This window comes from Peromyscus californicus, unplaced genomic scaffold (genome assembly GCF_007827085.1).
Source record: "Peromyscus californicus insignis strain IS unplaced genomic scaffold, ASM782708v3 Scaffold_22__1_contigs__length_63687245, whole genome shotgun sequence".
Classification (NCBI taxonomy): domain Eukaryota; kingdom Metazoa; phylum Chordata; class Mammalia; order Rodentia; family Cricetidae; genus Peromyscus; species Peromyscus californicus.
Genome location: NW_026294525.1, coordinates 61,297,924 through 61,321,479, shown reverse-complemented (window position 1 = coordinate 61,321,479; position 23,556 = coordinate 61,297,924). Strand labels below are relative to the sequence as shown.

The following is a 23,556-nucleotide window of genomic DNA, read 5'->3' as shown; positions in this document are numbered from 1 at the left end:
TGCCAGGAGACAGAAGATGCCACAAAGAGATGGTCAGTGACCAGCTCTGCTTCCTGTGTGTGCTGGGACCACAGCTGGCTCTTCCTTCCTGAGGTTAGCGTCACTTGTCAACTCCTCACCTGTCTAGCTCAGAGAGACGGGAGAGCCCAAGCTGTGCTTCTGTGATGCATGGCAACTATAAACTTAGTTGAGGGTACGTACATATGTACGTATGTGTGTGTGTGTGTGTGTGTGTCTGCGTGCACTGTAGGCACCCCAATACTTCCGTGTAAAGGACATGTCATTAAAGCATAAGGAGGCAGACTAACCGTATTCCAAACATGCAGTGAATATAGTTCCAGATAGCCCGTCTGAGCATTGAGGTATCAACATCTTTGTGCATTGCCATTGTATTGTAAGTAAGATTGTAAGCAATATGAAATTTCTCGTCAATTAACTGTCCCACATCTGGATAAAGGCGATTCACCAGTGAATAACCGTGGTCTTCCCAGCAGTAGTCCTAAAAACAGAGAAGACAGGAATTACGAATACTTAAAACAGGAAAACCAGCTATGTGTCCACAGTGCTGCAGGACATGAGGTCACCGGCGGCTGGAATTGGTTCGCTGGCTTTGAACTCAGTTTCCTTTGAGCAGCAGTTCACTCTCAATGTCTATACTGCAACATGAGAGAGGTTATGAATTGTAATTTGGTCAGGTTTAAGAACCAAAGGAGCCACAGATTTTCAGCTCTCTTCAGCTTTCCACCTAGCCTCCAGAGGCAACACAGACTCCTCTCCTTTGTTCCATGACTGCAGACATTCAAATGTTCCTCGAGTTTTGTGACTTCAAGCCAGCTATGGTAGTTAATACCTATTATCTGAACACTTGGAAAGATGAAGCAGGGAGACTAGATATTAGAGACCATCCTGGGCTATGTAACTAGACTATGCTACAAAACAACAATGGAAAGAAATCCGGCTCAGTATATCCATCACTCACCCCCATCCTCTCGCCCATTGGATTCTCACCCATATTAACCACGTCTTCTAATTCCTTCCCTACAGAAAGTCTCCGTGATACCCCAAACAACTTGAGTCTTCAAACACCTCATAAGCCCTACTTCTACCTTGCTCCTGTATTTCCCCAGAACATCTCTTTTGACATTATGCTGTACCTCTTGGTCACTGCCCACAACCTACTGTAACTGAGTTAGCATTTAGGGCATCCTCACCAGGTTAAAGCTCTTCCACCGATGGCAGCAGGAAGCTCTGTTCTCAACTCTCAGTGTTCAGTCTCTACAACCTTCCGAGGACACTCAACTGAGACTGAATCATTTCCAACTCTCTTTCCTTAGGATGTAAGCCCTGGCCCCTGCGGTACACCCTAGGTACACCCCGCACTGGGCTACAGTCTGAGCTGCCCTTTGTTTTTTAGCCCACATCTTTCACATTCTAATCCCTCTCCAGAAAACTTTAGTACACAATAACCCTTTCAATTCTGAATTTACTATTTTTCACTAAAGCTCAACTTCTCCTAGTGCCTAAATTTTGACCTTTTAAACAATATTTTAGTTTGGGTGAGGACATAGAAGCAAAAAAGTCTCAACAGTCAACTAGTTTCATAACTCTAATAAAGAGTTGTTACTTAGCATTGGCCTGCAGGAACAAGCAGGCAAGTTGAGAGCAGTAATTCACCTGTTTAATGTTTACTTCGATCCTAAACAATAGACTTATGACATAAATAAGCTATAGCATGACTCTGCTTTTGAACTGAAAACCTGACAAAATGCAGAGTGCAGAACAGATAATCTCTAAGTGTTGCTAATTGCTAATTCTCAGCTTCCCTTTGGCTCTTCCAGAGGAGAGCTGCCACTCTGGAGATGTGACTTGCTAAGCACTGAACACACTTCTCAAGTCCAGGGGGCATTTTTCACACAGCATTACAGTGAGAGGTTTCTAAACAATTATGTTATACAAATGACAACTTTACCTGGACACGAAATGTTGGAACATGCATTCCATGTCTAGAGAAATCCTTATAGCCATAACTAGTATCCTCAAAGTGCCGAGATACGTCTCTTGCTGGTGTAACTTCATCATCATCTGAAATGATTTTGTTTTAAAGAGAAGGAAGTCTTTTAAAAGCTTTTGAAAACCAGATGCTAATTCACTTTACCCACCATAAGTCAACGTGAGATAAACCATTTGTTACACTATATAACACTACCAACAGTCTCTGCTGTCATCCATGTAGCTGAGGATGACCCTGAATTCTCTACCTTCTTGCCTCTGTCTCCTGAGTGCTGAGATTAGAGGCGTGTGTCACATGACTGACTGACGTGGTGCTGGGGGTGGAACCCAGGGCTCTGGGTATGCTGAACAGTCTACCAACTACACCCTCACCCCACAATAAAGTCTTAGTACAAACAAGTAGCTCACCACAGAACAGAATGTAGTAACAAGATTCTCTGTACTAACATAAGCATTCATAGACTTCTGCATGGCTTTCCTTTCCTCTGATGGACCTTCCCTCGTCTGTCTTCTCTAACTCATGCATTTAAGGTCTCAGGGTATGGATTCTAAGCTAAGAACACCCCACTGGACATGTTCCCCCTTCCTCTAGTGCTAGCTGACCGTCCTACCTTTTCTCAGTTGCTTTCCTTAAAGAAGTATTTGTAAGTGGGGAAATCTATGCAGTAGCCTTCCTGAAAGGAGGCATTTGGGTCTGCCTTTAAAAATATATCAAAATTCTCTAAATAAGAAATTTGGGCTTGAGCCAGTGGTGGAGGCACATGACTTTAATCCCAGCCCGTGGGAGGCAGGTGGATCTGTGAGTTCGAGGCCAGCCTGGTCTACAGAGCGAGTTCCAGGACAGCCAGGGCCGCACAGAGAACCCTGTCTAGAGTAGGGGGAAGAAAATTTGGGCTTGTAGGAGAAACGACATGGACCATCCTCCAGTTGCTCTTACCTGAAGAGAAGACGAGCATGCTCTCATTCTTCTCCATCTCAAACCTCGACGCCATCTCCTCCTGGCTTGCCTCCTCCTCATCCCGACACTCCTGTAGCTGCTTCATCTTTTCCATGAGGGCTTCGACCTCAAAGAAGGACTCGCTTACCTGAAGAGACAGCAGAGTGGATGTGACATAGGGCAGGCCCAGAACGAATTTAGGAATTCCATTAAGTCTGTCCCATAAAAATCTTTATCTTACCAGAATATAGGAAAAATAAGTTTTCTTTAGCCTATGGGTTATAGAAATATTTAAATTTTAAGATTTAAGAGAAATATTTCAATAAATTATAATGCTTTTTAACCTTAAAAACAATAATGTAATCACTACTTATACTGTTTTAAAGATTAAAATTTAACACTGTTAATTTAAAGCAAAATTGGAAATTGAGTATTTAAAAATTAGCTTCTATTTGCTCAGGTAAATAAGATACACAGAGTACACACAGCCAACATGTCTCATTTTTAAAATAGTAATTGTTCTATTTATACCGTTTACCAATTAAAATGAGACATGTCCTCACATGGCTCTGTGGCTGGGGCTAGCAGCTGTTCCTTGCTGGGATGACTACAACAGTGTCTCAGCTACAGGGTGGTTAGAGAAATGATTCACACTGTGGGAACCAGACTGCATCTTTACTCTAACCCTGGATCAAATCTATGCAAGACACATTGCAGGAGAGAAGTCCTAACATCTCAAATACAAATGTTCAAGTAAAAAATGTTTTCCCCTCCATAAATTTCATACATTGTGCTGAGAACATTCCTGCTGTTTGTTTGTTTGAGATCCAGGGTCTCACGTAGACCAGGTGGCCTCTAACTAGGCGGGGAGGCTGAGGGTGACTTTGAGCCCTGGATCACCTCCTGAGGGCTGAGACTATAGGTGTGTATTTTTGCATGCTAGGTAAACACTCTACCAACTGAGCTATATCCCCAATGCCCACAAATGTGGTGAGACCTCTAAATCTTTCACTGTTTCCTGACTTCCTCATCCATTCTTCAGATGTTAGCTCATGTACTTTGAGCACGGTACCTCTTTACGTCCATTCTCAGCCATTCTTACCCAGCGCCCTGCTCTTTCCTTTAGCGTATCAAACACACGTGTAATAGTTACATGGTACTGATCCAGAGTCTGCCTCCTCCAGAATGAAAAGATCTCTAAGGGTAAGATTGTACAACAAATCTATTGTTGTACTGTCAATATAATTCTGCATTTTAAAAACTGTTATTTTATATGATATATGGTAGAGATTATGGTATAGTTAAACCAAAGTATCTTATACTAAGCCCTTTCTCTAGCAATCCATGGTAGGAAGTGTTTCTATGATGATACTGGAGGCTCTTCTGATACACACTCTTCCACAGGTCCTGAGATATGGTCAATAACCAAACCCAAAACAATGACCCAAAAAGATACACTCCAACACATAACATTTTCACTTCTTTTTTTATTGAGATACAGTCTCATGTAGCTCAAGTAGGCCTCAAACTTGCTCCGTAGCTGACAATGTCCTTGAATGCCTGACCCTCTTGCCTTTACCTCCTCAGTATTAGGATTATAAGTGTGTGTCACCAAGCCTGGCTCAGACTAGTCTCCATTATAGTCACTAATTTGATAAGAGAAATTACCCACATTTTAACTGTTTTTAGGAAAGATAATTCTTGGTAGATTATATTGAAAATTCTTAAAGGGAAAGGAAAAACAAAGTATGTTTCTTTTGCTACTAAACTAAACCATCTGAAGTTGGGATGCTTTAAAAGAAGTACAAATCATCATCATCATCATCATCATCATCATCATCATCATCATTTGAGAGAGAGTCTCAGTATGTAGCTAAAGCCTTGAATTCAACCTGTAGGCTGGTCCCAAGTTTGAAATCTCCTAAGCTGGGTGTGGTGGCGCATGTCTTTAATCCCAGCACTAGGGAGGCAGAAGCAGTTGGATTTCTATGAGTTCAAGGACAGCCTGTTCCACACAGTGAGTTCCACGATAGAGAAAACTACATAAAGAGACCTTGTTTCAAACAAGCAAACAAATTTGCAGTCTTCCTGCCTTACTCTCAAGTGCTGCGATTATAAGTACACCTACCATGTCTGGCAGCAATTCAATATTAAAATGTTAATACTGTATAGGAAATTCTTTTTTAAAAATTTGCTTTTTAAACCATTTGCATCTAAAAGTAGAGTTGTGTGTATGATAGTCCCTGAAGAACAGGTTCTATCCACTCACTGTCCAGTGCCATCAGAATGGACTACACACCTTCTCTGAGCTCACTGTCCAGTGTGATCACTGTAAACTACACACCTTCTCTCAGCTCACTGTCCAGTGTGATCACTGTAAATTATACTTTGTAAAAGATCCAAATTAAAATCTGGGTATAAGGAGCTGATGAATTAGAAAATTACCGCCCCCTCTACTTTTACCTGTTATTAATAGAAAACAACCAAGAAAATCCAGAAACTCTACATTACCCTGGCACTAATACCAGAGAAAGGCAAGAACCCAACTCTCAGTATCCTAGCAGCTGACACATGCTCTCACCTCCCACTTAAAACTCCCCAGCTTTGGTAAGTAACTGGGGGCCACATGCAGCCCACTGGTTAGTCTTGGGACCTGTCAGAATAATGCTGTGGTCAACCTGGAAGTGATATTTCTTATGTTAATTCACTGTATCTAATGCTAGTCTCAGTACCTGGTAAATGTTGGACACGGAAGTAGGCATCTTAGTTCTTCAGGGACATTTAAGACCTCATCACAAGAACTTCTTGTTTTACAGGAACCATGAAAGGAGGAGGCCCAGAAAGGCTTAACAACTTGCCCAGCATCAAACACATAAACCAGGAAGTCTGTCCACCTGCACTATCTGCCTGTTCCTGTGCTAACGGTGTACAGGAGACCACAATGCTAGTTCTGTGACTTATCTTTTCAAGCACAAATAAAGCCTTTTTATTATTAAGAATGTGAGGAACTCTGACCCACTGTATACAGGAATTAAAGTTCCTTACAGAAAATTTCAGCTTGTGGGCCACTGAAATGGTTCAGTGGGTAAAGGTGCTTACACTGAATACTTAGTGACCAGAATTCGATCCCTGAAACCCATTAAAGGGGAAGGAGAGAACCACCTCCACGAGGTTGTCCTCTGAGACGCACACAGACACATACACACAATTTTTAATGAAAAGGAATGGGGCTGGAGAAATAGCTCAGTAGTTAAGAGCACTGACTGCTATTCCAGAGGTCCTGAGTTCAATTCCCAGCAACTGTATGGTGGCTCACAACCATCTTCAGTGGGCGCTGATGCCCTCTTTGGGTGTTAAGTCGTACATGCAGTTAGAGCAGCACTCACATACATAAAATAAGTAAATCTTAAAAAAATCAAATTGTTGTGACTTGTTTTAAAGGAATAACAAAACAGAAGACAGAAGGTAGAAGTGAAAATATCTGTCTTAGTTAATGTGCTATAGCAGTGAAGAGACACCAGGACCAAGGCAGCTTACAGAAGAAACTATTTAACTGGGAGCTTGTGTACAGTTTCAGACTTAGTCCACTATCATCATGGTAAGGAACATGGCAGCCGGCAGGCAGGCTTAGAACTTAGACCACAACTCACAGACAGTAGGCAGAGAGCTGCTGGGAATGATGGACTTTTGAAACCTCAAAGCCAACCCTAATGACACACCTCCTAATCTTTCCCAAACAGTTCCACCAACTAGCATTCAAATATATGAGCCTGTGGGGGCCATTCTCATTCAAAATACCACAGCATTTAAACAAACTGACATTCAGCTGTTATCATTAGAGTCTATATATGTACAAAATTAAACACAAAATAATTTAAAGGGAAAATTTGGAGATCCAAGTTGAATTAACTTCCTAAAAGCCAAACAATTAAGAAGCCAGCCTTTTCTTCTGCTGCTGGAGGAGGAGGAGGAGGAGGAAGAGAAGGAAGAGGAGGAGGAATGCCACTAGGAGATATCCTCTATCAGGGTCACACTATTTTAAGCCTTTCCTTATGTCATAGTTGTGGACACTCTGTATTACTGGTCCTCATTGGCTAATGGACCTGAAATGACTTAAGTGTGACCCCCTAGAAGAGCCCATAGTTTTATATATCCCGCAGTTTAGTGGTTCTCAACCTTCCTAATGCTGTGACCCTTAATACAGTTCCTCATGTTGTGGTAACCCCCAACCATAAAATTATTTTCATTGCTACTTTATAACTATAACTTTGCTACTGTTATGAATCATAATATAAATATCTGATATGCAGGATGGTCTTAGGTAACCCCTGTGAAAGGATCATTTGACCCCCCAAAGAGGTAGCTGAGAACCATGGCCTCAGCATCTAGACTAGTGAATGGGCATTGGAGGAAGAAATAAATTCAGCCTTAAAATTTAGATCTAGCCAGGTGATGGTGGTACGTGCTTTTGCCTTTAGTTCCAGCACTCAGGAGGCAGAGGCAGGCAGATCTACAGAGCAAATTTCAAGACAGCCAGAGCTACACAGAGAAACCCTGTCTTGAAATAACAAACAAACAAACAAACAAACAAACAAACAAAAAAAGACCTAACATCTCTATGGTCTTGACAGGTTTTTGAATAAGCCAGATGAGAAAAAAAATAACAGTCATAGTAACTAGTCTTACTAGAATCTCATGACAAATAACACTTACCGAAATGTTTCCTGCTGAGCTGACTTGCATTTCATCTACACTGTGATTGCCGTTTGTAATGTCACAGATGCAGTAGTTACTAACAGAAGGAGGTCTGAAGGTGTGGCCACCATCACAGTGAATTTCTGGACTAATTCCACAGCCAAACGTGAACGAAGCAAGAGAATGATAGTGTGTGAGTAGAACCACAGCATGGACCAACTCTGCGAGAGACCAGCTGTGTTCTTCAGCTTTCAAAAGCCCCTGGTGGATGAGAATGGGTTTTTAATCTGAGATGTGTGGTAAAAGCATAGTTTACTTTAGTATTTAAAAACTGAGTGAAAACAGGCCTAAATACCATATAAAGCCTGGTTAAGATTCTAATTTAAAACATATAAAACCTATAATTTGTTAAGTTTTATTAAAAATCTATTTAGAAATATGAGCTTAACATCTATTGGCACATTGTCAGTTTGAATCTCTGAAATAGTTGACTTTAAGATGTAATAGAATTCTGTTTTGCTTGCAATCAGTTGCTGTTTCAGATATTGGGTAAGAATAAATCACATGTTGTCAGTGGAAATGTAGGTTTGTGTTAAAGTGGACACTACTGTTGGCAATGTCTGTTTTTTATTTAATCAGGCCTTTTAAAGGAACTTTTAAAGATAGTGGCTTGAGCAATGTTATTCTAAAGATTCTCCAGTCCTCAATTCTGTTTGTCCTGCATAACTCCTACGATCCTTCAGTTCTGTGTCCCAGGTGCTTGGTCATTTAGTTTATGATCCTGAGTGCTTTCCTTGCAATCTAACGGGTACTGTATTAATCATGATCAAATACTGCACCTTCCTGACAATTTCTCTGTTATGTAACAGTGTCTACACTGTTCTACAACACAGATGAACAAGACTGAAATAGGTTTTAAGTGTTTCTATCATGTGGTTTGTTTTTTTTTAACTCTAGAATCAGAAGAAACTAGTTTAAGATGTCATCTACAAACAAAGATGAATGAGATGCCCTTCCACACCTTGAGAACAGACACACTGTCAACAGTGCCCACGGCTGGTAAAGACGCAGCACAGCAGGAAAGAATCACTGGGGGCAGTTTCTGCGTCTTCTGAAGCACACTGGCTTACTGTAGGGCGGCCCAGAAGTCACACATCTACTTATTTACCAAGTAAGCTGGGAACTTTTGTCTACCCAAGTGTTTACATATGAACATAACAATTTTATTCATAACTGGTCAAAACCGGTACTTATCAGGAGGCCCCTTAAACAGATGAATGGGAGTGTCATTCAGCAATAAAAATAAATGATCTATGAAGTCATTTAAAAAAGATAAGAACCAGACAAGGTAGCTCACATCTGTAATCCCAGCACTCCCGAGGGTGAGGCAGGAGGATCAAAGTTCAAGGCCCTCTTGGGCTACACAGCAAGTTCCAGGCCAGCCTTGACTACATAGCAAAGCAAGACCCTCTCTGAAAACAAATAAAAAATACTCAAGTAAAAAGATAGAACCTCATATGCATATTGCCAAATGAGAGTCGTCTGACTGATATTCTGGAAATGGTACAGTGTAGACATAACTAGAGGTCAGCATGGCACAGTGACTACTTACTATACAGTACTGTACAGTAATGGTAACATGTTGTCATGCCCTTACAAAGAGCAGATCCTGGTGAGAACTATGGACTTTAGATAACAACAGTATACCAACATTGGCTCATCATTCACAAGTAAATGGACCACACAAAGTCCACAGGATAACAGCACAAAAATGTGTCTTCAGATCCTCTATCTGACTTTCCTTCCCTTTTCTCCCCTTCCTCCTTTCCCTTCCCCTCCTTTCCTTGGATACTCAGTCTCACATATCCAAGGCCAGCTTGAAACTCGCTGTGACGGTGACCTTGAACCACAAATCCTCCTTCCTTCCTTCCTTTCCTATCTCCGAAGTGCTGGGATTACAGGCTTGCAGCAGCCCGCTCGTCTGTTCAGTGCTTGGGAATGAGCCAGGGCTTTGTGCGGCCAGACAACCTCTCCAGTACCCGAGCCACACCCCAACCTGCTGTCCAATTCCCACAAACCCACAACTGTTCCAAAAAGCAGTGTCACTTTAAACACACAACAAGATGGGTTATTTCTCTCACACGTACCTCGATGTGTTCTTTGGTGATAAGCCAAGGCCTGTGGGCTAATACTTTGTTAAGTTCTCCTAAATTCTGTAGTTTTTGAGGTGCATTCTCTAAACCATTGAGCCACTTGGGATCCCCACCAACATGAAGGAAGTCATTTACATGTAGATTCACTAGGTAGGAACACTGATGCCTTGCTGCGGCCTTCACAGAAAATAAAAAGACATAATTATGTTAAAAGTTTAAACTATTACAAATCTGTTTTCTTTCCAACATACAAAATAGCCTTTTGTTTATTCTGTTTTAAGTTTTCCAGACTATAGAAATACACATTTTATTTAGAAATTAAAAAAACAAAATCAAATATACCATAGAAAACATCTCAGAAATATTTCAGTAACAAAATATTGCTAAAAAAACTTTAGAAATGTCTGAGCGCCAGCTTTCTGACCCTGAGACTAAGGACTGTGGGAGGGTCTTCTCACTGAACTCTCAATCATTATACACACACCGAACAGGCTCACCACCAGGCATGTCAGCGTACACCATTCGTAACAATGCTATGACCCTAGCATTCGGGAAGTAGAGGCAGGAGGCCCAGGAACTCATGGTCACCCTTAGCTACACAGCAAGTGTGAAGCCCGTCAAGGCCACACAAGACTTTTGCCAGAGAGAGAGGGGGAGGGAGAGGGAGGCATCGCTGACATCTTATGCTGTACTTTAACCTCTAAGAAAGACCGGTTCTGGACCACCAAGATGGCTCAGTGGGTAAAGGCACCTGCCACTAAGCCTGTCAACCTGAGTTTACTCCCATGGTGGAAGAAGGAGAGAACTGACTCCTTCAAGTTGTCTTACACACACACACATACACACACAAATGTAAAGAAATTTTTAAAGGAATAGTTCTTAGTATTGTATAAAACTACATGTAGTACTTTTTGTTATACTTGAAAGCATACTTATTTAAAACCAGGAAAAACAGAAGCTATCTGGTAAGACTATGATTGCAAGTCAGAATATAAGTACTTATCCTTGTATCAAAAGCATTAGCTCTCTTAAAGAAACTAACAAAACCAGGCAGAAAGAAGTTTTCATTATGTGTTTACAAACCATTATTCCAATGTAGTGCCGATAATGGAGGGGTAATGGCCCGTCCATCTGCAGTAGATAGTGTTGAGTTTTCAAGAAACTTTCTAAATACTGTGGGTGGAAAACCATCACTAAGGTAATGTTATCCAAACGACCCAAAGCAGCAAAGGAATCTGCAAATAAAGCATGCATCTGTGCGTCTTCACTCCCCACTTGTAGAATCTGTGTGAACGAGAGAAAACTACAGTTACATAAACTACAAACTGGTGTTCAAGAAAATATGAATGGGCTGCATTGTTCCATTTAGCAGTAGATTAAATTTTACTTAAGAGGGGGTTCTGAATTTAAACTTGTAGCGAAACAGAAGAATAGTCCCATTATATGATGGGGATAAACAACAATGGCTGAACTGAACTTTAGTTAAAGGGTATCTAGATAGGCTGCTTGCAGACCTGACAAGAATCCAGATCAAGAGGCAGATTTAGACTGCTAAACACCCAGAGCTTGCAAGCAGACACTAAAACCTTTCTTTACAACACTATTTTCATTTCATGAAAAGAGAACCACAATTAATAGCAAATAGTTCTATGACAACAGAGCACAGATACTTTTCCATGAGTAGAATTAAAGGTCCAATCTAGCATTCGTTAGTACCTACCTGTGGAGATGGACAAGCCTGAGCACCTCTGTTTCCAAGCATACCTAAGCAAGATCTAAATATAAGCAAGCAGAGGACGAGTTGAAAACAAGCCCCAGTTTTACTTGATTAAATACGGGTGCTTAAATGCATCATGAAATACTAGAAATCAACCTGACTACGACAGCTTTCTAATCCTATAAACGCAGTGCCAAAGCATGACTAACTCTGAATAACAGTGTAAAACATGTTGTTGACCAGCAATCATTTAGATGCCAAGATGTGGGTCATGAAAATGTTTCCTTAAAAGCAGGCAGTTCACTGTGTACTTTCAAAACAGCATACCTCCTTCTCTGGGATGAACCTGCTTGGTCCATGTCCTAGTGGCCGAGGAATTCTGATTCCAAGTTCCTAGAAAAGAAAATTACACCATCTCAGGCCTCTAGCAGTAAACAACACAAAGTGAAGCTAAAGGAGCAAGAAGGAAGACGTTCAAAACAGACAGGCTTGCTAGCGCCTTTCTTCTCAGGGCTATATATACACACTGGCATTTGCAGCACACAGCTGACACCTTACAATATGTCTCTGACTAAAAACAATAAAACCAGAGTTTTGCATGAAGCACTTGGCAGAGCGTCGAGAACAGAAAGTTCAGCACACAGCAGCCAACCCTGTGGGCTCTCAGTGACACAAAACAAGACCAGTGTGTTTGCACATCCCAAACTCCCCAAAAGCAAGGCTCCCTGTGCACCCTGTCAGGAAATTAAAAACGATACCTTCATACAGACATCTTAAACAGGAAGAACTGCAATCCTTATACATTGATACTAACCCTCAAGTAAGCAGAGAAGTCAGGACAAGTAAAAACTAGTTAGCTAAGCTCACAAAAGGGAAAGGACTACAGTGAGGTATGCTTTCTCTGTGGTTAAGGGAAATCACTTCAAGAAAACTAAGTTTGTTTCCCTTGTTAATTTCTGCCTTTTGATACAATCTAGAATTCTTTCTCTTACACTTGACAACAGTTTACTAACAGGGACAGGTAGTCCAAGGTTAGGACCTCCTCCCCCAGGACAATGTTCTTAGATAAAATCTCCACATAACCATAATAATAAAATTCGAGGGCAGTCAATCCAGTATCACTTTAAACAGTTAAAGTAAATACAACTGATGAGTAATTCTTATTGATAAAATTATATTACATACAAATACTATTTTTCATTTAGATGAAAATGGAGCCTGCGGCCGTGCATAAAACCTGAGTTCCGCCGGGCGGTGGTGGCGCACGCCTTTAATCCCAGCACTCGGGAGGCAGAGCCAGGCGGATCTCTGTGAGTTCGAGGCCAGCCTGGTCTCCAAAGCGAGTTCCAGGAAAGGCGCAAAGCTACACAGAGAAACCCTGTCTCGAAAAAACCAAAAAAAAAAAAAAAAAAAACCTGAGTTCCATCCCAGAACCCACATGGTGGATGGACAGGTTCACTGTGGCATGAACACGCACGCACCCACATTAAAACAACAACAACAACAACAACAACAAACCATTTCCACTATCCCTACTGCTTCTAAAAGTTCATTCTCTAAGCCAGATACTCCCTACTCCTGTTCTCTGTGCACATGCACTGTGTGTATGTGTGTATGCCTGCATGTGTGAACACGGGTGAGTCAGAGGACAGCCTTGGGCTGGTCCTTGCCTTCCCCCTGTGTGAGACAGGGGTCTCTGCTGTTTTTCCACTCTGTGCGCCAGGCTAGCTGGCCCTTGAGCTTCTGAGGGATTTCTGTTTCTCCCTTCCGTCTTCCTGTATGTCTGCTGGCATTACAGATGTTTGCACTATGCATCCAGCTTTTACATGGGCTCCCAGGACTTGAACTTAGGTCCTCACATTTGTGGGGTAAATGCTTTTACCCACCGAGCCATTTCCCCAGCCCAGCTGCTTTGCTTTTAAAAAGAACTGGGAGGGAACAGAGAAAGGTCAAGAAATTTGGGCTGAGGGAATAAAAACTTTTGAATATAATGGATTTAAAAAATTCAGGCAGGGCTAGGAATGTAGCTTAGTTGGTAGTGCTTGTCTAGTGTAAACCTGTAATCCTAGCACTTGGGCAGTGGATCAGAAGTGGATCAAGCAGGAGGATCAGAAGTTCAACATCATCTTCAGCTACACAGCAAGTTCTGGCCCCCACCCCACCTCACCCCACCCCACCCCACCCCTAAAACAGCAGGCAGGATAAGAGGACCTTTATCAGGAGAATCCAAAGTAGACTACTTGCCCCCTGAATCCAAGATGTATCAGTTGTATTCTATCTATGAAATCAAATTTTCCTGGAAGTTGGTAGCTTCTTACTGTCGCTATTCCACACTCACACTGAAGATAGTGTATAACATTATACTCATTTGAGTTACACTTCACTAGTCTGGTCACACACACAAACACTGTCTCAGTTTTAACAATGTATAATAAGTTCCAGCAGAGAATCTGTTCCTCTTGAAACAAATGTCACTGTTTATGTAAAGCAATGACCCCATTAGCCTAACTTCTAATTGACCAAATTATATACATGTTAAACAAAATTCACTGGGAAAAAGTACAAAGCTGAGGCCAACACTTACCCTTTCCTTCATCTTACAAATTATCTAAACGTATGTATTAAGGGTTTCAAGTGTTTATTACTCATTTTGTAACTCAGACACACACTATACAATACCTAGGACTTCAGGATAGCAAAGGATGCCATTTCCAAATAGATTATTTAACAAATAATCTTGAGACAACTAGTAGTCACTCAGAAAAAAAGGAAGTTAGAGCCCCAAATCATATTTTAAACCACAATAAATCAGAGTTAAATATGAAAAAACAACCCCTCTCCCAAAAAGAGTTCCAACAAACGCTTGTGGAGTGAAATACCCAATAATGCTACAAAACCCAGAAGTCAAAATTAAAGACTGATAAATTTGATTACAAATCAGGTTTCCATAGGGGGAGGATTCAAAGTCTAAGATAAACAGAAAACTTGAAAGATGCTCGCAAAGAGTCATAGACCACAGAAAAGGAACAAGAATGACTGAAACCATGCTCAAGTCTCCCCGTAAACCCTCACCACATTAACTACAGAGATACCACTTTCTTTTTCTTCAAAAGAGAAATCTTAAGATGGAAAGTCTGAGGCTGAGTGAGGAAAAGTCTAAAGGCATCTTTACTCCCAGCACAGGCAGGTGGGTCTCTGAGTTCTCGGCCAGCCTGGTCTATTTAGTGATAGCCCAGAACAGCCAGGTCTATGAAGAGACCGTCTTAAAAAAAAAAAAAAGATGAAAAGTATGTTACCAGTCTGTGTTTGAGAAAGTGGAGCAACTGTCACTTGCTGCTAATGCATGCTGGAAAGATTTATATATATTTTTTTAAGTGTAAGGGAAAGTACAAGGAAGAGTAAGGAATACGAATTGCTGCAAGTTCTAAAAGAGGGCAGTCTGCAGTGTAGACACAAACTAAAAAGTCCCATGTTCTTTGAGTCAATAAGTCTATCTTCAGTGGGAACCCACAGACCTACTCACATGTAAAGGCAAATCTGCAAAACCTAAGAAACAACCTAAGTGCTAATCAATGTAAGACTGAAACGTTCAACAGAGCAACAGAGCTGAGGTCCTGCAGAAGAATGAACCGGAACATGTGTGTTACTGCTTAAAACATGTGGGTAGTATTTCTTTAGATGACACCAAATTGATATCCATATGACCTTCAAAACAAACAGGCTAATTATAGCATTTTGGCCTTGTTTCTATACCACATACAAACATTATACACCAAATTATTATAAAGTAATAATTTCACAATTCCTATAATGTAGACATGAATGCTTCATAAAATAGAATTTGCAGGGCATGGTGACACATGCCTTTAACCCCTGCACTCATGAGTTCAAGGCTAGCCTGGTCGACATCGCGAGTTCCAGGTTAGCCAGACCAGGGCTACATAAGGAGACCCCATCTTTTTTTTTTTTTTAAAAAAAGTAAATTTTCTTATAGAGACAGCAAGAGTCCTTTCCAATGGTCCTAAGTAATTCCTGAGTTGATAAAATGAAGCCCACTCTTTTAGTTACATTTAGTGGCCATGTTGATACTGCTTTTTTTCTTTTCTCCTAAATCCTTAATGGCCAAAGAAATGTCCTTGATTCTGCTAGAAATATTTTCTGCAACGGTGAAAAACTATTTAAAAATATGTTAAGAAAAAGTAAGTCAAGAAGGAAATAATCACACAAAACGGGGGGGGGGGGCAAGCATTCCTTGGGAGAGATTAGATGCCCACTGCACAGTGATGTTAGTGTTAGGATGATATTAACGCCATGATAAATATCTAGCAGAGCTGTGGGCAGAAGAACAAGAAAAGAAGACAGAACTGTGAGGGAGTCTCTGACCCCCAAGCCATTCCCTTCATTATTTATCAATGTCTAATTCCAGGTGAAACAATTTCATCCAGCTACAATGTGAATTACCAGATGATTCCCAGAGAACCTGAGGGACTGAGGTGGTTCGGCTCATAAAAGCAGGAAGAGAACTGACAGAGAACAGAGATGGGAGAGTCAAAGGTGGGAGAGCAGAGAGGGAGACAGACGCACCAATCAACTGTTCCCTGACAGAGAAGGTTGATCAAGACTGACATATGAGAAACATGGTTCCTTCTAGTCTAGGATCAAATAAATTCACTCTCCTTATTAGCAGGCTAGGCTTCAAAGATGGAAGACTCTCCCTTAGCTAACAGACTATGTACATGACAGGGACACAAGTCATGACACCAACCTTTCTACTTCATTTTACGCCCATCAGAAAACAGAAGGCTAATCATCTGGGGAGTTACTGATGACCTCTGAGACTGTATCCCAATTAATCTTAGACCAGGTAGGACAGGAAGCTGACTGGCTTTTTTCAGCCTTCCAGTACACACAAATTAACCTCTGAGAAAAGTAAACTGGTGATGGTTTCCTTAGACCAACCTACAGGACCTGTTCTCACTGAAACTTGTACACACTCCACATCTTGGAAAACCACCACAGTAGAGCGCACACTGGAATGATGGTCTAGCGGGAAAGTGCTCGGCCAGCATGTGCAAGGCCCTACATTTGACCCCTAGCATGACCAAGATTCTCTATGCATCATCTCCTGAGAAAGAAGTACAGAGTTGGGCCAAAATAAGACTTCTGTTTAGGAAGTTTGTAATTCCCATGAAAGTACGTACCCTCTGAAGTTGACAGGTCTAATGTGTAAAACAAGGATGGTGGTGAGGGGGACCAAGCAGTCACAGTACCATCCCTCACAGCTACCTCTGTCACATAACAGACAGCTCACAAAGCTCTTGAGGACATGTGCACTTACACACATCAGGAGTGTCTGAGAATCCAACTGCCTTTTAGTTTTCTGCTTATTCCTTAACTGATATAAACATGCAAAAATAAAAAAAAAAACAATCTCGAGCTAATAATGGTAATAAAAAATTAAGAGCAGCAATTACAGTTCATAAAGTGTTACGAACCAAGTACTGTTTTAAGTACTACAAACAAGGACCCTGTAATGTATGATATTATAATCTAGAAAATGTACATGCCTTTTTTAATCCTCATGAAAAAGAAGTCAATATCTTTAGTGCTTTATCAGCCTGAGAGGCTAAGTCAAACCGAATGCATTTTTCTAACTTCCTAGGTGGATTGCTCCAATTATTTCTCCCTCTATAGTTGTGAGAACTCACTTAGACTCTGATCAAATCTTACAATCCAGATCCTAGGAGGCCGAACTGCCAAGAACAAATGGCCATGTGGAAAAGCAGTTGCAGATGTTAATCAGGATAAACTTCACAGGTTCTCTGTGAAGGCGTGGCTGGAAAAGCTGACATGAGAAAAGACATTTCCCACCCCTCAACAATGCTAATGACCATCTTTGAAAGAGATGAGCACAGCCTCCACCATCACACCCGGCCTGTTTCCTCATCAGTGTATGATGCTAACAATTCATTTTTAGAATATGGACATTCTTAGTGGCTGCTGACAGTACGTCCTGTACCAGTATGAACAGTGCTTGTGTACTGTACAGCACTTTTCTTATCACACGCTTCCCTTTGCTACCGACTGTGTACAGACCTACATCAGTCTCCTTAAGAATGAAGGATTAGCCACAAATGTGAAGCCAAAGAAGTGGTTTACTTATGAAGCATCAATCTACCTCCTTGAAAGTTAGGTAAAAAAAGTAAATTATTTGAAGCATTTTTGTCCACTTGATGCATTAAAAAATCTAGATATTTTAGCATATGAATTATAATCACAACACTGATGTCAATCTTGGTTTTTTTTTTTAAGTTATACTAGTAGAAATGGTATTTCAACAAGGTAAAGAAAGCAAAAAGTTCTATAAAAAGTTAAAGTCTTAATCCCACTCTCCCTTTTCTGGGAGAATCCTTGTCTACATAGCATAATGTGGACTTTTTACTATTCAAAGAATTTTAGTAGAAACGAGGAGAGCTAGAAGTGTTCATGATTTCTTGAGCTACAGCAAAATGTACTGTATTTCTTCTGATTGTCATTAACACTGCTATGCTATTTAAAAACACGGGAAGTTAGGGGCCTCTTTGTGTGTGTATGTTCCATGAACCATGGTTTAGAAAAAGAAAAACTTCCTGACTTCAAAGTATTTATTACATTTGGGTTGGGGATGTGGCTGGTGGTACAGAATTTGCCTAGCATGTACAGGGTCCTGGGTTAGATGGAGAGGAGGAGGGGAGGGGAAGAGGGGAGGAGGAGGAAGAGACAACTTTTGGAAGCTTGCTACTGGAGAGAACTGAGCCAGTGCATTTTTGTGAAGGGACCAGTTTTCCCGTGAAGCACTGCTTCCTAGTTTTTCTTACATGCTTAGTGTATTAGAGTGAAATACAGCTATGCAAAGCTTCCTAGTTTGTTGAATACAACCCCACAGGCACTGCTATAATCAATACACAAGCTGCTTCAGATGTCTGGAAACTGCAAGTGTGAGCTGAAGATTTTGCCCACAGACGCTGTCAGGAATAACAGAGCTATTCAGGCATGACCACCGGGGTTCTTCTCTACTCAGAATGAGAGCAGATAGATCTGAGGTGGCCTGCACACAGAAACTGTAACTGCTAACTCAACACTTGCATGCTGTGGCCTGTTTTTAGTAAAGCTTCCGGGACAACGCTTTACAGGTTATTTATTTATTGACAAGGAGTACAGAACCCAGAGCGAGGCTCTACTGAGCGCACTGCCGAGCTTTAGAAATCGGTGAAGGCTGTTCTGGGATCTGTAAACAGGCAGCATGCAATGCATCTACACTGTCAACAGCTAGAAAACAACACTTGCTGTTCTACACCTGTCACGGGGTCATCTAAGTTTTCATGACTGTGTGTAGTGTACCGATTAATAGACTATTAAAAATTAGACCTGTACCATTTTAATGTGCAAAATAACAAGGAGGTTATTCCCATTTAGACTTGTTGTGCTAAGCCGACCCAAGAGTCTGATTTCAACTCCAATTTCAGTATTTCTCTCTCATCCCTTTAGAGTCAAGGCCTTTGAATGTTCAATTTTTAGGGAAGGTTCTATTAGCCATTTTCAAACATCATCCGATATGCACCACTTAAACACACACACACCACCTCAACTAAACAGTTCTGCAGCCGACTCGGGCACAGCAGGGATGGCTGAGCCAGGGCGAAGGCGGCGGGGCGGCGGCGCAGGGCTTGGGTGGCCTTTTTATCCCAGGCAGGGGCATTTAACCGGCTCCCATGTGTGCAAGCGCACGTCGGCGAGGGAAGGGCAACTGAACGATCTGTTCTGACCGAGCGCCCGGGAGGGAGAGCCACAGGCTGGCTGCCCTCAGCCTTCGCTCTGCAGCTGCTGACTTGTGCGCACCGGCCCGGCAGGCGTTAGTCCGGGCCGCGGCCCCCTCTTAAATGACCGGGTGGCCGGCCGGCCGGGCGCCGCAGTCCCTTCGCCCAGGCCGCGCAGCCCTGAGGGGGCGTCTGCGAGGCTGCAGTGCGAGCGTCGGCGGCGCTCCGCCCGCCCGCCCCCAGCCCCCGCCCGCCCGCCCGCCCGCCCGCCCGCCCGGTACCTCGTCCTGGCCGCGGCCCCCGCCGCACTGGTGGCAGCCCAGCAGCTCCGTGACGGCCAGCGAGGCTGTGTACGCCTCGTTCGCCGCGGCGGCCAGACGCATGTCGGCGGGACGGCGGCGGCCGCGCTCGCTGCAGCGCTTCAGTCAGCGCACCGCGGGGGCGGGGCGGGCGGCGCTGACAAACAAGCCGCGAGGCCCCGCCCCGCGCCCGTCACTCCACCGCCGGGCCCGGGGCGCCCGCCAATGCCGGCCCGCGGGGAGCCGTAGCCCCGCCCCTCGGCGCCGGGGGTGGGGAGCGTGCGGACCCGGCCAGCAAAAACAAGCTGGGAGGCCAAGCGTCCTGCCAGGAGCTGAGTCTCAGCTGGAGGACCGGCTAGCTGGGTGGAACCCTGGCTGGAAGATGCAGCCGGCGTCCCGGGACTCTGGGAAAGGCGGCCTGCCCTCCGGGTTCCCGGGCCTGGGCCGGCCATTTACCTCCAGAAGTCAGCAATGTCCCCTAGAGCGGCCCTGGCCACACCAAGAGGAATCCAGTTTTCCTTACTTTGTACGAACTACTGAAATTCCCCTTCCTTTCAGATGCCCGAACGACGCAGGAGGGCTGCAGAACCCAGAAACAGGAGACCGTGGCCTATATGCGATGTAAAATCTATTTTTTGGCAAGCGAGGTAGAAACTATAAATATCACTTTCCTTGGCAGCAAGTCCCCCAATTGTCTTTTCTCAACTATAGTCATGGCGTTACAGTTTCTAATATTCCTTCACAAGTACCCTCTGTTACAAAGAAAATTCCTTTCTCTGTAATCTAATGAGGACCTTGGAAAAAAGAGAGGTTTAGGACATAAATCACTGACACTGTTAGCTCCAGAACCCAGATCTCCCCATCCTGTGCCAATACCACTTCATTTCCTTCCTTTGGTAGCTTTATTCATTGCTTAAGCGAAAAAACCTGCTGAATTGGATCTCTTTTTCTATGCTTGTGTTTTTAAAAGCTTACATGTTCAGGTTAAGAAAAGGAAAAGTTGAGACACACAGAAGGAAATAAATGGAGCTTAAATCACTAAACACCGACACCTCTAGGGCTCCAAAATGAAAATAAGTTTCAGTGTTAGCAGGTGAGGTCACAGTGTGTCAGAGACTAAATTGCGCTTTCAGCTCCTGAAGGTTCTTACTTTGAAAGCCACAGGTTAAAAATGGTTACTTTTTATTTTTCTCCTCCAGGCAAGATCATTGTTACGTTTTCTTTTTTTTTTTTTGGTTTTTCGAGACAAGGTTTCTCTGTGTAGCTTTGCACCTTTCCTGGAACTCACTTGGTAGCCGAGGCTGGCCTCGAACTCACAAAGATCCGCCTGCCTCTGCCTCCCGAGTGCTGGGATTAAAGGTGTGCGCCACCACCGCCCCAAATCGTTTCTTTTTTAACAGGGGAAGCAAGCCGCTTTGGGTTAATAATGTTAATAGAAGAAAGGCGACAGAAGTCTAAGTGTTTTTCCACCGAAGAGCCACGAAAATAAATGGTACAACCAAATCTCCACTCAGCCCAAACCAAGCAATCCAAATCCATGATGTCACGCATTCGAAGCAGTAGCTACCCTTTCAGATAAACAGGCAGTAAATGAGTAACTTGGAGAAGTAAACGTACTTGATATGTGGGGTTGAAATTTATAAAAGCTAGTTTAAAAAGGAGCAAAGAACATGAAAATTGATGCCTCTGGAATTGTTGGGCTGAGATTTTATTTTCTGAAGTTATAGTTTATTTAGCAGGGCATACCATGTTTATGATATTAAAATTGTTCTCCATTGCAAAAATAGTGCGTGCTTACCTTTCTATTCACAAGACACAAAGGAAAAGCATGAATCCAGCCGACTCCAAGATGGTTTAAAACAATTAAATGTCAAATTAAAGCTTTATATTGCATATATAGTGTCTAACATTTAGAGCTTGATAAGTATTTATTGAAGAAACAGTTCACATATACCGAACTAAATTAGGAGCTCCAAATAGTTTTTTTTCCAGAAAGTTTCACTAATTTAATGCTATCTTGCGTGAAAAGAAAAATAAACTTAACTACATTCTAATTCACGAGTTTACTGAGACCCTTCAAGCTATTAAATGTCCAAGATTCTTCATGTCTCTGTAAAGACTGACCTAAATACTTCCAGAGTACCAAATTCTGCTCTCTTGCATAGACAGCACTATGGCTCAGTCATTTTATTGTCTATTAAAAAACATTAAAAAGCACCGCCCTAAATAAATCTACAGTGGCCATGAGTTCCAACAAATGTACTAATTGTCTTGCAAATACTGAGTGGCTTTCACTTCTGGGAATGTTTTTGCTCCAAATCATTTATTAGAAAGTTTGTGTTTACCTAAGAATTCCATTTCTTGAGTAACCAGATGTCCCAGTGTCCAGTGCTAGATGCACTGAGCATGTCCTAAACACCGAATGCAAAGACGAACATCCTGAGCCCGGAGCAGGCCTGGAAAGGACAGTAACTTCCATATTCACTAAGAGGCATCAGCAGAGGCCAGGAGCTATTTTATAAAGTCTGCTACTTGAATATTTCACTCCAATATTTCATTCCTTTTAGGAAGAATCCTGGCATCTGATCAAAGAATAGAAACTTTCTTTCCTCTAAAAATGTTTTTGGCCAAATCACGAGCTGTGTTAAAGTGAGGTTCATTTTCTCTGCATGTGTCCTCAGCAGGATGCCCCAAGCCTTCACCTCTTCCAATACAATTGTGTAAAGCACAGGGACAGCACATGACTTGGTCCTGGCTTTGAACTATGAAATATTCAGAGTCCAGGCAAGGAGTGCTGGGTCAAAATAAGCTTTCCGAAGGAAGAAACGCCTTAGGTGGAACTGAGAGGATCAGCAGAGAGTCTTGGTAAGAAAATTCAGGGGAGATTTTGGGAGCATGGAGGCAGTACTTAGCCCAGACCCAGCATATGCAAAGGCTAGCCGCAGGAGAGCGTGGTCTAGAAAGGGAAGCCCAATGAAGGGAACTGATTGGTCTGGAGCGGAGGGGAAGCAGAGTACTAGGAGGCAAATGTGGGCAATTGTTAGGTACTGTATTTATTCAGCTTTCATTAAGGAATATGAGTTTCGTTCTCAAGGGCATATGGAGTCATTGAAGAATTTTTAAACAAAAGGGTAACATTCTATATGCATTTAGCTAAGGTTTAGAAAAAAATATACTGGAAGAGGCAAAATGGGAGCGGAGAGGTGTCAGAGTGGCTGAGGCACCTGGTGAGGTCAGAGGGTGGTGTGGAGCAGGGAGAATGAGCCCGGTGTGGAGGTGGGTTTCTAGGAAGGCGGTGAGTGCCAAGAGGAGGCAATGGCGTCTCACTGGAATCTAGCTCTTGGAATCTAGGAGCTAATTCTCAAATTACTTGCTCTCCTGTTCCAGTGTCTTCACTGAACTCCTTAGGTCTTTAAAAATTATAATCAATTCATATGATGGAATAGCTATGGTCTAGGAGAAAGAATAGTTATTAATATAATTCAATAAAATGACCAATGGTGATTATGCTTCATAAACCACAGGCTTGATGTTGCTAACCAAGAGCTTAGTGAGATTTGCACATGTATTCACTGGAGTCCCATTGTGTTACTAATCGGTTAAGAATATAGCAAGGGCTTCCGTTGTCTTTAAACCAAGAGGCTCTTTAAGTGGGAGTGGCATCCACAGATTTATGAAGTTCAAAACTCCCCAGCCATTGTTATGACACTTCACTTAGTGTACGTGCTGGTCTTTAAGATTGCGGGTCTCACTAATTCTGTGCCCTCTGACTTGTGTCTTCTGTTTACAGAGCGCTGGCCTGCTAAGCATGCTTCCTTTTCAACCTCAGTGTTTGGAACATTAACATCCTTCCAGCACTGAAGTCAGTTTCAATTATTCTTACTTGCTCCGTACTTTTCCACTTCTTCAGCTGGGTTTTCATGATTATATGACTTTAAAGCTGCAAGTC

General features: G+C 42.4%; 1 protein-coding gene across 2 annotated transcripts in view; it reads right to left on the bottom strand.

Moving 5' to 3' along the window:
- The window catches only part of Sesn1 (sestrin 1), a 104,425-nt gene that overhangs the window by 3,108 nt on the left and 77,761 nt on the right, over positions 1–23,556 (bottom strand). The window contains exons 1-8 of one of the 2 annotated variants that reach the window (XM_052751517.1): positions 19,590–19,754; positions 11,840–11,905; positions 10,879–11,079; positions 9,790–9,972; positions 7,661–7,903; positions 2,948–3,095; positions 1,970–2,082; positions 309–499 (exon numbers count right to left, since the gene is read on the bottom strand). In XM_052751517.1, the coding sequence (XP_052607477.1) occupies positions 309–499; positions 1,970–2,082; positions 2,948–3,095; positions 7,661–7,903; positions 9,790–9,972; positions 10,879–11,079; positions 11,840–11,905; positions 19,590–19,691 (1,247 nt within the window). In that variant the 5' untranslated portion in view covers positions 19,692–19,754. Of the gene's footprint in view, positions 1–308; positions 500–1,969; positions 2,083–2,947; positions 3,096–7,660; positions 7,904–9,789; positions 9,973–10,878; positions 11,080–11,839; positions 11,906–19,589; positions 19,755–23,556 lie in introns of those variants that run through there. The other variant, XM_052751516.1, reaches the window with a different exon arrangement.